This window comes from Falco peregrinus, chromosome 4 (genome assembly GCF_023634155.1).
Source record: "Falco peregrinus isolate bFalPer1 chromosome 4, bFalPer1.pri, whole genome shotgun sequence".
Taxonomy (NCBI): domain Eukaryota; kingdom Metazoa; phylum Chordata; class Aves; order Falconiformes; family Falconidae; genus Falco; species Falco peregrinus.
Window position 1 is genome coordinate 38,470,423 of NC_073724.1, and position 13,652 is coordinate 38,484,074.

The 13,652-nt window shown below is 40.6% G+C and overlaps 1 protein-coding gene across 1 annotated transcript in view; it reads left to right on the forward strand.

Moving 5' to 3' along the window:
• LOC101920108 (cytochrome b-245 heavy chain) overlaps positions 1–13,444 on the forward strand; it is a 20,559-nt gene extending 7,115 nt beyond the window's left edge. Inside the window, exons 4-13 of the mRNA XM_005234472.4 lie at positions 1,468–1,552; positions 2,793–2,938; positions 3,749–3,939; positions 7,143–7,272; positions 8,079–8,171; positions 9,573–9,826; positions 10,117–10,279; positions 11,095–11,241; positions 12,441–12,565; positions 13,272–13,444. Coding sequence (XP_005234529.1) covers positions 1,468–1,552; positions 2,793–2,938; positions 3,749–3,939; positions 7,143–7,272; positions 8,079–8,171; positions 9,573–9,826; positions 10,117–10,279; positions 11,095–11,241; positions 12,441–12,565; positions 13,272–13,398 — 1,461 coding nt within the window. The 3' untranslated portion in view covers positions 13,399–13,444. The remainder of the gene's footprint in view (positions 1–1,467; positions 1,553–2,792; positions 2,939–3,748; positions 3,940–7,142; positions 7,273–8,078; positions 8,172–9,572; positions 9,827–10,116; positions 10,280–11,094; positions 11,242–12,440; positions 12,566–13,271) is intronic.
• Positions 13,445–13,652: the final 208 nt, after the last annotated feature.

Here is a 13,652-nt window from a genome sequence, read left to right on the forward strand (position 1 = left end):
GAACAGCTTTGTTTTCTTTGCATGCCCTTTATTGCCGTATTCATCACTGTTGTTAATGAGCCTCAATACTTTTTTTGCCATTGCTTGGCCTTCTGCTTCTTGAACAGAAAGACCAAGTGCTTTTTGCAAGGCAGTCAAGCAGAGCTCCACTTCCTTTACTATGCTACAGTTTATTCTACAGTCTTCTTAATTGTGTCTCAAGATACATGATACAGGGAAGGACAAAATTCTCCTGGCTGTTGTTATAGTCTGCTGAAGTCATTGCAGTAGCCCCAGAGCGTTTTTTTAAATCAATGGCACAGCTGGGGAATAGCTGGAGAGAACTCTTTCCTGCTCATCTGTTTATCTGTACAGTTAACACTCATGGGACATTTAGAAATGGACTGGTATGGAAGAGTAAGGCCACTGCTGGTATATCTCCACTAAGTGACGAACAAATCAGAAATTAAATTGTTCTGGTGTTTCAGCACCCCTTCTGTTTCACTCCGGGATGGGAGCTGGGGCGATCAGCTCCACCCTCTCAGCTGGGAAGATGCATTACCTTACCCTGGCCTCCACAAAGTTAATGTCCAGCAAAACCTGGGAGAATATTTTTGTCTCTCTTTATTCATGGTGTGAAACATTTACCTGGTTCCTGTGAGGAAATGTTTGTGTTAGTTTCCACAGTGTTTTCTTCCCTTTGCCAATCAGCAAAAGCAATATAAAGATACAACACAGGATAATCATGCTTTCTACTGTGTGGAGACAGCAAATCTAGCCTTACAGGAACTTAAAGTTATAGGAAAACTCCCACTGACTGCAGCACCATTTAGATGGGACCTCTTAGGAACTTAACATTCTTCATGAACGTATCGTTCTGTTTTTCTTAAGAGCCAACTTGTTCAGTTTGTATCAGCAGAGATTTTCTCTTTCTGTTTCTCTTTGTGTAACTCCAGAAACAAATTGTAAGTGAATGCCTGGAAAGTACACCCAGTATTTTGGGGAAGGAATCACTTCGCATTACTGACCATAAGTGACTAGCACATTTGGGGTGGAAGCTCCCTGAGACAGTCATACCCAGACTTTGCAATCCATTTCTACAGCATGAACCACAACAGGATCCTGATGCTGGGTGGCGACTTGCCACTACCAAAGCAGTCACCCTGCCATGGCAGACTGTGACCCCTCCTTCTGTTTATAGCATGCACTTTAACACAGATAATATATATACTTTGTCATACTGGACGTTAAGTTTTTTCTCATTATCAAGTGATTTGTTTCAATGGAACACATTAAAACATCATCTGTTATTCCTGTAGTCTGAAGTATGGGAGAAAACATTTTTGTCTATATTTAGGAATTCTAGATTTTTACTAGCAATGCCATCAATTGTTGTGCTCAGGCCCTCTGTTTTTGTTCCTACAATTAAGTAAGTGTGCATAGAAATCACAAAGAGTCTTCAAATACTTTCTTTCTTCAAACCCAAAGTGCTGCTCTACCCGCGTCAGACGACAGCTGGACAGGAACCTCACCTTTCACAAAATGGTGGCATGGATGATCGCTCTTCATACTGGTTGGTACTCAAATGTTTCTTGGTTTATTGCTTTGTCATGTGTTTTACACAGAACCCAGCTGGGATTCAAGTTCTTAAGGATATGTGTAGAGACGTGATTTCATTAACCTAAAGGAGTCAGCATGTGCCAAGGCTTAAATCAGTTTTCAAACACTATTCTGCAACTGGCAGAGAGCAAAAGAAAAATAAGAAATAATACTTTTCCCTTGATCCACCAGCAGCATTTATGACACTGGTTAATAAAGGATGTTTAGCAATGCCCTGAGAACCACGTACTCTGGCTTTAATTCTTGTTTAGACTTTTTTCTTTGCTGGCATGTCTGAAACAAATAATAAAAATGATAAAAGGGTATATAAAAACCTGGACAGGCCACGGGAATATTTTCATATTTTATATCTCATTTCCTAAACTAAGGGGTTTCTTTTTTTTTTTTTCCCCATCACATTTGTCACTTCTCAGTGCAAGTAAATTACAAAGATATATCCTAGAACAGTCTTCATATCAGTAGATTACTTGAGTTAAGCAAGTTCCCTTTCTGAGCTGTGGCTGAAAACTCATCACCTCTTCACAGAAAAGGAGCAGGGCGATGCAGTTAACGTAAGGCCACAGAGGAGGGCTGCAGCAGAGGATTGCCTGGGGTGTTAGATCTGTACCCATCAGGCCCTGTTTTGAAGGTGAATAGGTATCTGGTGGTACAAAAAGGAGGAAATTTTGAAAAGCATTATACGGCTTGCCCCCACAATGATGTGTAGTGGAGGTAGTGTGAAACACCTCAGCTGTACTAGGTTTATGAACACATCCAGCTCATCATGAACATTATTAGTGATTATTAGCAATACAGCAGAACAAAGCAGCACTAGCAAATGTGACACCAAAGAGATCCAGATTCATTTTCTGGCTTTTCTACATAAATCCTGGATAATCCTGACAAATAATTTAAGCCATCCCATACTTCCATTTCCCGTGTATTAGGATACTACTACTCAAGTTGTTGAAAGCCTCTGTTGAACAAAGATGTGCTGGAAACTTACCTTTACTTCTTTCTCCCACCCAAAAAGATGTAAACTTCAGTTGGTAAGGTAGAACATGTCAGTGATCTCAAATTTTGATGAAGAGGGTGAAAGTGGCAAAGGTCTTAAGCTTCAGTTGACCAATGTTCCAAAGTTTCATATGGTAGCCAAAACCACTGAGTACTTGTCTTGTGCTTAACAGTGATTATTTCTTTCCTGTCACTCCTAGCAATTCACACCATTGCACACTTATTCAACGTAGAGTGGAGTGTGCACGCCCGTGTTGAAGAGAAACACACTCTGGCAGCTGTGCTTTCTAGCCTTGGTGATAACCCAAATGAAAGCTACGTCAACTTTTTTAGAAAAACTATTGGAGTAAGTGACAACAGACTGTGTAAAGTCATTATTACATTTATTTAGATGATCATATAAGACTATTTGAGCAAAGTACCTATTTCTAGTGTGCACAATCTGGGTTTGGGCCGTCTTGCAGCAAATCCTTTTATAATTCACTCATATATTTATCAGTAATATTGTTGCTGAATTTTGGCATTTAAACTTTTTCACCTGAGGATTTCAAAGTAGTTTTTTTAAAACATTATGTAAAAACAAATACTCTGTAAAGCAGTCTTGTGACTAAGGAAGACATGGCACACAGAAAGGTACACAGAAATCAGGGGAAAAGTTTTGAACTTGGGCTGCTTAAGCCCTGGTTAACAAAAACCAAAAGTAAGGAACTTCCCCATTCCTCAGAAGCACCAAGTGTCCAGTGTCTGTACGAGTTAAGAGACCCACAGCTGCATGCCACCACTGGAAAGGAGAGCTGTCATTTAGCTCCCTGAAAATGGATGTAGGACTCCAGCTTTCAACAACAGAGCTATGCAAACATATTCACCTTCCCCAAGCCCATACTGCTGAGCAACAGCAGAGTAAGAAACAATGTTCGGTGTGTGAATTGGTGGGAAATCTTTTTCCTCTACTTCCACTTACTTTAGTAAAGGCAAATCTGCAGTGCAACAAAAATGGAGTGGGATTTTGGCGTTGTCGGCATACAAAATTGATAGAGGATGACTTAAAGATTTACAACAAAGCAAAGGATTTGCCAAGCGAAACATACTGATGGTTCAGCTGGCTCTGCTTTGATGTGACCCCTTCCTTAGACCAACGTGTGCAATTATTTCACAGAATCCTGTGGGAGGCCTATATGTTGCTTTCACGTACTTGGCTGGTCTCAGCGGAGTTATCATCACACTGGCCCTCATACTAATCATCACATCATCCACCAAAACCATCCGAAGGTCGTATTTCGAAGTATTTTGGTACACCCACCATCTCTTTGTCATCTTCTTCATTGGCCTTGTCATCCACGGTGCTGGGTGAGTATTCACATTTATCACACAGTACATAATAACTACTGTATCTTATTGTAAAGCCTTCTACACACATAAGTATAGGGACTTAAGCTACCAAGCAACAGCTATTTTTTGATAGCAATGCTGGGCCAATGCAGGCTTTGAGAGCCAGTGGCTCTCACTGACATGTACAACAAGCTATTCACATGCATGAAGCTTCATGAGAACCTGGCATACTTAAGCTCACTGATACTCAATTTCTTCTGATATTCTAATGGGAAAGCTGTTTCCCAAGTTTTTTTCTAATTGTTAATTTATCTTTCTCTTCTAAAAGGAATTCCATCACATACATGCATGTAAGAACATCTCAGCATAAAAATTATGTAGACCCTAGGATTTTGTTGGGTAAATGAAAACTCTAGTAACACAGATTTATCTTTCAGACTTGGATGAACTTTTTAATATCAGCAGCATTTCAGAACAGATTTTTAGCTGTTGCAGCTCAACCATAGGCAACTGTAAGGTTTTGTAACTTCCAAATGCCAAACATCTTTTTCCACTGTTGGCTCATTCTGTAGCTTCTTCTGAAATAGCTGAGAAGCCTAGCAAAACAATTTTAGTGCTATGCAAACTCTATTTTAGCACTTAGAAAAATGAACTTTAGTTACATTTTTCAAAACCACAGAACTGACGCATAAAGAAAGACAAAAAAGGCTAAAGTATCCAAGCCACATCTCATAGTTCATAATGATACAACGTTGTTCATTTTAAAGGAAATTTTAGGTGCACTAGAAAGTATGCTTTAAAAATGCTCAGCAAAAATGACTATTCAAAACCACTTCCTCTCAGTCCAGTAATGCTAGAAAAAAGACAGAAATGAGAGCACAACAGGAAGAACAAAAATAGAAGGCAGATGAGGATCACCACCAGCATACTTGGCCATTCCAACTTCCAAAACAAGAAGGAGAAGGTGTGAGCAAAACCTGTTGAAAGAAAAGGAGAAGTGGTTCATGTTTCCTGCAGCAAAGACTGTATAGTTACTGACGAAATGTACAATCTTGCTAGTAGTAACTACACAATGCTATCAGAAAGCAATTCTTCCTAGAGGTCGGTGAGGAGTATGTGTTTCATAAAAGTTGACTTTTTGCTTACTTGGATGTTCAGTATACTTCCACCGTTTTAATTGCACTATGCTGAAAAGACAAGAGTTTGGGCAGCAGGGGGGTTGAATGTGGTTGTCAGAGAACTTCAGCTGTCCTTTCAAAGGAGATAAACATAGGAATATTATTGTCTGTAGAGGGAAGGATGCTTTCTGGCTGTGAACTCAGTGGCCTCACTTATTTGGCCTTAGAGGCAAGAGGGACATTTTGAGTTTAGATAAAATACTAATACACTAGTTGGACAGGTTTTTACACTGAAGGAAGGCATCTTACGTGTGCAAAGATGGATGTTATGGAATAAGTATGATCTGACAGTCTCAAAGTAACATGCTAGAGAGAGGCATAGATGTCAAGTTTATTTCAGGAGACAGAAGGCTGTGTGTCATACTTAAGCATATATACATACATACAGATATGTATATACAGAAAACTGAACGAAAGATAATTAACAGAATCAAAGGGGCATATCCCTGTCCGTTACAAGCCATTACAGCACTTTAGTAGCACTGATGTTTTCTGTGCATGACCTATGTGTCACGGACAAACATCCTAAACTTCCCATCACAGTAAATGTAAAGAGGAAAGAGCACAGAGATGCAGATCACCCTGCTTTGGAAGCTAAAGTAAAACTTTCAGCTGAAAAAGAAGTAGCTATAAGGCTATACTACTGAAAGCTTAGTTACAGTACTGGAAGAGCATCTGCACTGAGTAATGAGGGAAAATAAGTCTTTTTTTTCTCCTGTACAGGGTACTGGCATTGTCAGACCTTGAATGGAGCATAGGACAAGGCCAAGAACCTCAGGTTCACTTTCCCTTACGCAACAGGGTGAGGAGTGGCAGGAAATGGGCTCCTCCTGCCCCCCAACTCATCCCAGAGGGCAGGCAGCTCAGATGAACCCGTTGTCATTAGTAGGGAAGTAAACTGCAGCTGGTGATGTTCCTGCAAATTGCAACTCATGACACTCCCAGGACAGTGTCATTCCTTCCCTTTATTTTTCAGACAGGATGTTAATCAAACCTTTAATGAGGAAGAGGTTCGTTAGTAATATTTGTGAGCAGTGCAACTTTTAAGAGGGTGCACAGGCTTTCTAACAATCTTCTGATATATCTTAAAGCTGGGCATATATATGACTTACATACCACGTGTTATTTGAAACATGAGAAACATAGTCTACTTCATGGAAACCGAGCTAGAAAAGCAGAAAGAGAAGTCATGGGAAGAAGATAACAACAGAATCATATTGGCATAAAACTGAACAGCCTGATCAGAACCAGACTGTTTCTAAGGAAAATCAGTAGATCTTAATCTGAATTTCTCTACTATGACCCTCGTCCTAATTACAATCATTCTGGGGACTCTTACATGCCCCTGAGGTTGGCACAACTCCAGACAAAGGCAGGAAATAGTTAACAAGATCAGAACATACTTTTCCCCCTCAAAACTGAAACTGCCTTTCAGCTTTAGCTCTGCCACTGGAAATACAGCTGAACTGGAGCAGTCAGACTTCTCTATAATAAAACAAACAACAACAACAAACCCTAACCAAGCAAGAATATAGAGGCCAGAGGCTAACACAAGCTGATATAGTTTGCATAGCTGCTTTGCATCAGAAGTTCATCTGTGTTCATCCACACTGATTGAACAGCTACTCCACAGCTTTAGAGGGAGAGCAAGGGTCAAAGGAAGAATGTATGTTGGAAAGAGCTCTCCAAATTTCTAAGATAAACAACAGAAATTATTTCTGTCTGGTCACTAGGAAACTGGCTACCTTGCCCACTCCAGGTTTTGTTTTTATTGAAGAAAAAAGTAGGCTAACTCTGGAAAGAATGAAGCTTTCCTATTGTGACTGCATCCTGAAAATGGTAATGGACATACCTCTACATTTCCTATTCTTGTAGTCAGTATTTTTCCCCACAAACTTTCTTCTCCATTTTTATCACTTCAATAACATTTTTGTGGTTTGATTTGAGCAGTCAAGCTATATCAAAGCTGTAGAATAATAATAAGGGACATATACCTTCATTTTCATTTCATCGCCTTAATGATTCTTGGTTTTTTTTTTCCAGGCGTATTGTACGGGGGCAGACAGATGAGAGCCTGGCTGAACATAATCCAGAGGTTTGCTACAAGAACTTCACTCAATGGGGGAAGAAGGGGGCTTGCCCAATCCCCCAGTTTTCAGGGAATCCTCCTATGGTAAGAACAGTTGTCTTGAGTGTAAATCCAATTAAAAATGTTTACAGTTTACTCTTTTTTTGTTAAATAGCATATGCATTTGCTGTGGAAAAGCTGCTGTGTAACCCCCAGCACTCTTCAGTGGCTGCTTTCTTTACATAAAGCAATAGATTTTGACAAAATGGATTATAAGCAGAAATGGACAGACAGACAGACAGACAACCCCCTTCCAGTGTGCCATAAAATGAGCAAAATTAATAGGCAAAACAAAAGCGCAAATCATATCTGTTTACCCAAAATGTATTTTGTGGCTCATGGGGACTTCTAGAAAGTGCTATAATCTACGCAATAAATAGTTTCACATTATTAATGGACTGATGATAATTACCAGAAAATTAATGCGTCTGGAAATGTGACATTGAAGCTTCAACTTTTATTGACTAACCAGACTGGTTGTTTGTTCACATTTCAGACTGATCTGTTAACAGAAACCACATCTCCTACAGTAATACAGACCTGAGTCAACAACACTTTCAGAGCTTTACTCCACAACTTTGACTTAGTTACCTTAATTTTTAGACAAAGACAATATCACTCATAGGAAAATACCTTGCTGTAACTCTAGTGGCAACTAAAAAGCCAGCTGCAACTCTCAACAAAGAAACCCCCTCTCTGACCAGAAGTAATTTTGAAGGTGTCATCTCTCTTAAGGGGTCCCTACGCTGGTTGATACAGAACCTAGATTACTTGTCTGCTCATAGCATTTCCAGGACTCAATCTGAATTGCCATCTTCATTACCTGACTTCTCATTTTATTCTGCTTACAGACGTGGAAGTGGGTAGTAGGTCCCATGGTTTTGTACCTGTGTGAGAGGCTGGTGCGGTTTTGGAGGTCACAGCAGAAGGTTGTTATTACAAAGGTATGTGGTGACGCTATGCTTAACACCCAGCAAAACTTTATCAGTTTTTCCAAACGGTGCAGCAAAGCCAGCAACTCCTACAATGTCATCAGTGAAAGGAACGTTCTGGCTGCTATCATGATGCTAACCTCTAACATCTAAATGTAGCCTGCCTCTAAAAGAGAGCAAGAGGAGGAAGTTAGCTATGCTGCAGAACTGAATCTTAGGAAAGAGAAATTAGTTTCCTTTTTATTGAGTGAAAAAAATCATAATATAGAAATTCCACAGCCTTAAGAATAATTTAAGATCTTTGTTTTCAAAACTACATGGATATTTAAGAATTCTGATTTTTCAGCAGAACAAATGACTCCTGAAAAGGAGAGTGAGGGGGTGCCTATTTTGTGCAGCCAACGCAAATGATGAACTTCTGTTCCCCATTGTGCATTGCAGACATATAAACACTGGTTCTGAAAGTCTGACAGTCAAATTAGCACAGCACTAAGCTCAAACATGTAAGAACTACCCTGGTCTTTCCCAGTGTAATTTCCTCACATTCCACACATCTTGTGGATGTATCCTGTTCAAATCATAGCAAGCTTTAAAGGATGACATTCGGTGTCTCTACTGTGCCCTAGCACAATGCTGACATGTTGGAAGGATCCTAGTGTGCTTTTTGATAATTTTACTAAAATATCTCTGAGCCATTTCTACACCATATGTCTATGGTGTCTGCTTAGTGTCTTGTTGGCAGAAAATTTCTTCCACGATGCTAAACTCTATAATTAATACCTACATTAATAGATAGACTTGATTCTCCCGTTTGCAAATCTCTTCTGAAAAATGAAAATAACCTTGGCAGACAACTTTAGGATTAAAAAATCGTAGTGACGGAAATACTAGCCTTGCTTCTAGAATACTGTTCTATTTATTCTTGGCTAAAGATAGGCAGAATCCAAATGTCCATAGGTCCCACACACAAAAACATAAGTTTCCAGAGGCACTATCTACCCAATTCCCTATCTGTATGACAGCCCTGTGTTTTTGCCCCTACATACACTGTCAAATCTATTAATACTGTGCGCTGTGCCACTGTGTAAGGTGCATCTGGAATTCACAGTGCGCATACATAGATCTGGTGATATGTTACAAGACGTGCCAGTTTGACCTGTCCCTTTTGGAGTGACCGCAAACATGGTGTGAAAAAATACTTCAACCAAAAAAATTCAGCATCTTCTGCAGTCTTTCATCTGGCTGTCAGGTGCTGTTCCTCACTCCCAGTTCTGCTGGGAACAAAATTTCACCTGCTTGCCTTGCTGTCATAGCAGAGGATGTTGTTAGTGATGGAGGATGTAGATACATCCAGTGAACAGTGAAGACAGCCTTTTCCTTTTCCCTTTTTTACCCTTGTCCCTCCCGCTGTAGGTGGTCATTCATCCCTTCAAGACAATTGAGCTCCAGATGATGAAGAAGGGCTTCAAGATGGAGGTTGGGCAATACATTTTTGTCAAATGTCCAGCAGTGTCCAAACTGGAATGGCATCCGTTTACATTAACCTCTGCTCCAGAAGAGGATTACTTCAGCATTCATGTCCGTATTGTAGGAGACTGGACAGAGGGTTTGTTCAATGCCTGCGGATGTGATAAACAAGAATTCCAAGAGGCATGGAAGTTGCCCAAGTATGTACAAAAAGTCTCCACAGTGAAGTCAACCAACACCTATGACAGTTTAAATTTTGCTCAACCAGTTTGGTGGCACCTGTGATACAATCTTTAACTACTTCCAACACAGATGTGGGCCTTAGATGGCTCTTTACAGTTTCTTCCCATTAACACCACCTCTTCTTTTGCTGACTGGTATTCAGCCCAAATGTGTGTTGTAGCAGACAAATACCTACCTTTTTACTGTTATTTTAAATGGTGCTGATAAATATTCACTATTGATTTATTAAGAGTACTTTCAATTTCAGGATAGCTGTGGACGGCCCCTTTGGAACAGCTAGTGAGGACGTATTCAGTTACGAAACTGTTATGCTTGTTGGAGCTGGAATAGGGGTCACCCCCTTTGCATCTGTACTCAAGTCTGTCTGGTACAAATACTGCCACGATGCGACCAACCTAAAACTCAAGAAGGTACATGTCCTCTTTCCCAGAACCCATGGAATTGCTCAAGGGATGGCAGCCCAAATCAAAACAGGCCCAGCAAAGCTGATGTGGCTCCAGACACTCATGAGTCTTATGAGAAGAGTCCAGCTACCTCACAAAACTAGCAGGCAGAGAAGTAGGAGGGTCATAATTAAAGGAGAAATGGCCTACAAGCATAATCTCACATACAAATCCTCACTGTGGCCCTGGGGATTTCCAGTGGAGATGCTTTTCAATCTGCATGAGAAACAAGAAGTCCAAGGCACTGACACAGCCCATGCAAATATTGCATTCCTTCCCTAAGCACAGAGAAAGCAATACATCAGTGGAAGAGCACTGCTAGCATCCTCCTCTCCCCTCCTGCCTCTGGAAACTCCCTGTGCAGAGGTGTGGGGGTCACACTTTGCTCTTATGGTCATATTCAGAGAACAGAACTGGTTTTGTTACCTATTTTAATTTACCTTGCCTGCCAAGGGAGGTAGAGTCTACCTCTAAATCATTTATTTATGTCCTAACAAACTGTTTTACAATAATGTATGTGGGGAAATATCATGAACTAAAAATGTCACCCACTGGTGGAAGAGAAATAGAAAGATATTTCCTTGTTCTTGCTGTCACTCATTCTGCTTCACAACCCTCCCAGCATCAAAACTCCTGAATAGCTTCCATAAGAGCCTACCCATCTACTGAAGTAGTTGGGGCAATTTCTACAAGAACTCTACAATCCCCATTCTGTTAGCAGACATAAAACTAGGAACCGTAAGTTCCTATGTCCCCTGACAGCTTCCTCTTGTCTCTTCCAGATTTATTTTTACTGGCTTTGCAGGGACACTCATGCCTTTGAGTGGTTTGCTGACCTCTTGCAATCTCTGGAGGCTCAAATGCAGGAGAGGAATAACGCAGAGTTTCTCAGCTATAACATCTACCTTACAGGCTGGGATGAATCTCAGGTAACAAGATGGTAGAAAATATTGCTTCCATATGCACAGAGATCGATGTTCGCAAGTCTGTTATGTTTTGATGAATGTCCAAATGGGCCTCTGTCTGGCTCTCAGAGGTTTTACATGCAGACAGGTATTACGCATCAGAAGTTACACGGGATCAGCTGCTAATGTGCACTCTGACTTACTTTGTGGTCTGCTCCGGCTGTGCACTCTGGGAAGCAGTCTGTCCTCACAGCAGCAACCCCAGCTGACCATGCAAGTATCTCTAAGATAGCTAATATTGCTTAAAATATAATTAATAGCATTTGGGACTAGGGAAGGTAATGCACAAAGTCTGAGCAACAGCAGCTCATTTGTTTGAGGACTCTCATGAGTTCTCTGTCTGGCCCCATGCAGGCAGGTCGCTGTGGGGATAGAAAGGAGCATCTCGTCATTGAGCCACTTCAGAGTGTGTGATGGAGTCAGGAAAGGTGCTCTCTTTGTTACTTTTAGTGATGTTTTACTTTACTTATGTCTCACCATTGCAAAATTCACCATGTGCCTAAAGTCCTGTAGCTAGCCAGATGGACAGGGAGGGGCAGGAGCAAGATAGGAAGTTCTCACATATGGGAGGGGTAGGGGCGGAGGAGGAAAAGTCCCACAATTTTTGCTTGGGGAGAACATTACCTGTAACTTTTTCCTCATATAAAAGTGCTGCAGAACTCTGCAAGGCCTGAACTTGTGCTCTTAACCACACCTTCTCTTCCTGGCTTTACTTAGCTTAGCTGCTTTAGATGAAAGTTACACAGGGAGAGTGGACAAGACCTCCTCATATGGGTCAAGGCTTCCCGAGATCAAACTGGCAAGACTTCATTAAGGTCAAAGGAGTTGTATTATTGTACCTGAAGGGAAAGTTCTGTTTTAATTTACAGCTTTATTTTACAGTTTGTAGACCAAACCACTTCATTGCAAAAGAAATGTAATTAATTGCTGTGTTCAGTGCTTCATAGCTTTAACTCTTGAGATTGCCCAGTCTGGGGAAAAGGAGGAGGCAGACACCGATAGTCAGGACTTCACAAATGTTAGCTATCCTTGCTAAACACCATAAATTCCATATTCTTGGCTTGGAAATAATTCAGTGTGTATTGACATTACTTCTTTAACAGGACATAATACTGCCATATCTAACTCTGTCTTTACGCTGTCCTTTGTTTCATTTCCCACAGGCCACTCACTTTGTAGTGCATCATGAAGAAGAGAAAGATGTGATTACAGGCCTTAAACAGAAAACCTTGTATGGAAGACCTAACTGGGAAAATGAGTTCAAAACTATTGCAGGGCAGCATCCTGGGTAAACTTGTACAAATTGATAGTGTCCGTGGACTTCCTCTATCTAAATGCCATAATAGCATATTCTTGTTCCTTTGGCTGATAAAGTCTGAGGAACAATTTTTTTCTAACATTGTCCAGGTATTTTATATTCTTGTTTCAGCCATGGATGTGATCTTGACCAAATTGTTCTAACCAATATTTTTTTAAAAAATCATTCCTTTTTGGTGAGGTACCTCATGCAGTGTCTGATTATTAGCCATAGTTTTAGAAACAACATACCCCATCATTCCAGCTAGATAGGAGTATCAGGTGATGTCTGAATACCTCCTAAAATACTATGTACCTCAAAACCCCAAACCTGCCTATGGATGACCTTTAGCTGAGCACCCAAAATCAATAGGAAAAAACCCAGAAGAGTTCCTTTCAAGAATCAGTGCCGTAAGCTCTTCGAAGCTCTATTTCCTTGATTCCACTGAGGTCAATAAACCTGTCTTCACTGACTTCTGCTGAGCTTAGATTTAGCCCACCGTTTGTTTTAAAGGCAGTAGTAAGTGCCTTGCAAGTTTTAAGGGGTTATAAGTTTTAAGGACTAGACATCAAGTTCTACTTCAGTTCCTGTAATTGAGAAAAAAACCTTGCACCTACAGAACATAAGATTGATTTACATGAAGAACATCCAACTGCTCCATACCTAGTTCCCAACCATATTTTCATTTTCTTCACAGCTCCAGAATAGGTGTTTTCCTCTGTGGACCTGAGGGCCTAGCTGACACACTCAACAAGCAAAGCATCAGCAACTCAGAAGCTGACCCACGAGGAGTACATTTCATTTTTAACAAGGAAAATTTCTAACTCCCAAGCATGTGTTACTCATTCAATATAATTTCTAAAGACTGGATCTCTTTTTCTATTTGGAATCTGAGGACAGCCCAGTTTCTAATCTCAGCTACACTAACGCAAATCCCTTTGCTTCTTGGGAATTATTTTGGCACTGTGGCAGAGTAAAAGAGTCAAGTTTTACCTTAGGGAAGTTTGCACTGCCCTCTGTATGCTGGCAATTTAGTAGAAATCTACTTTGTCTGTGTGAGGGGATTTCCCCACAATTA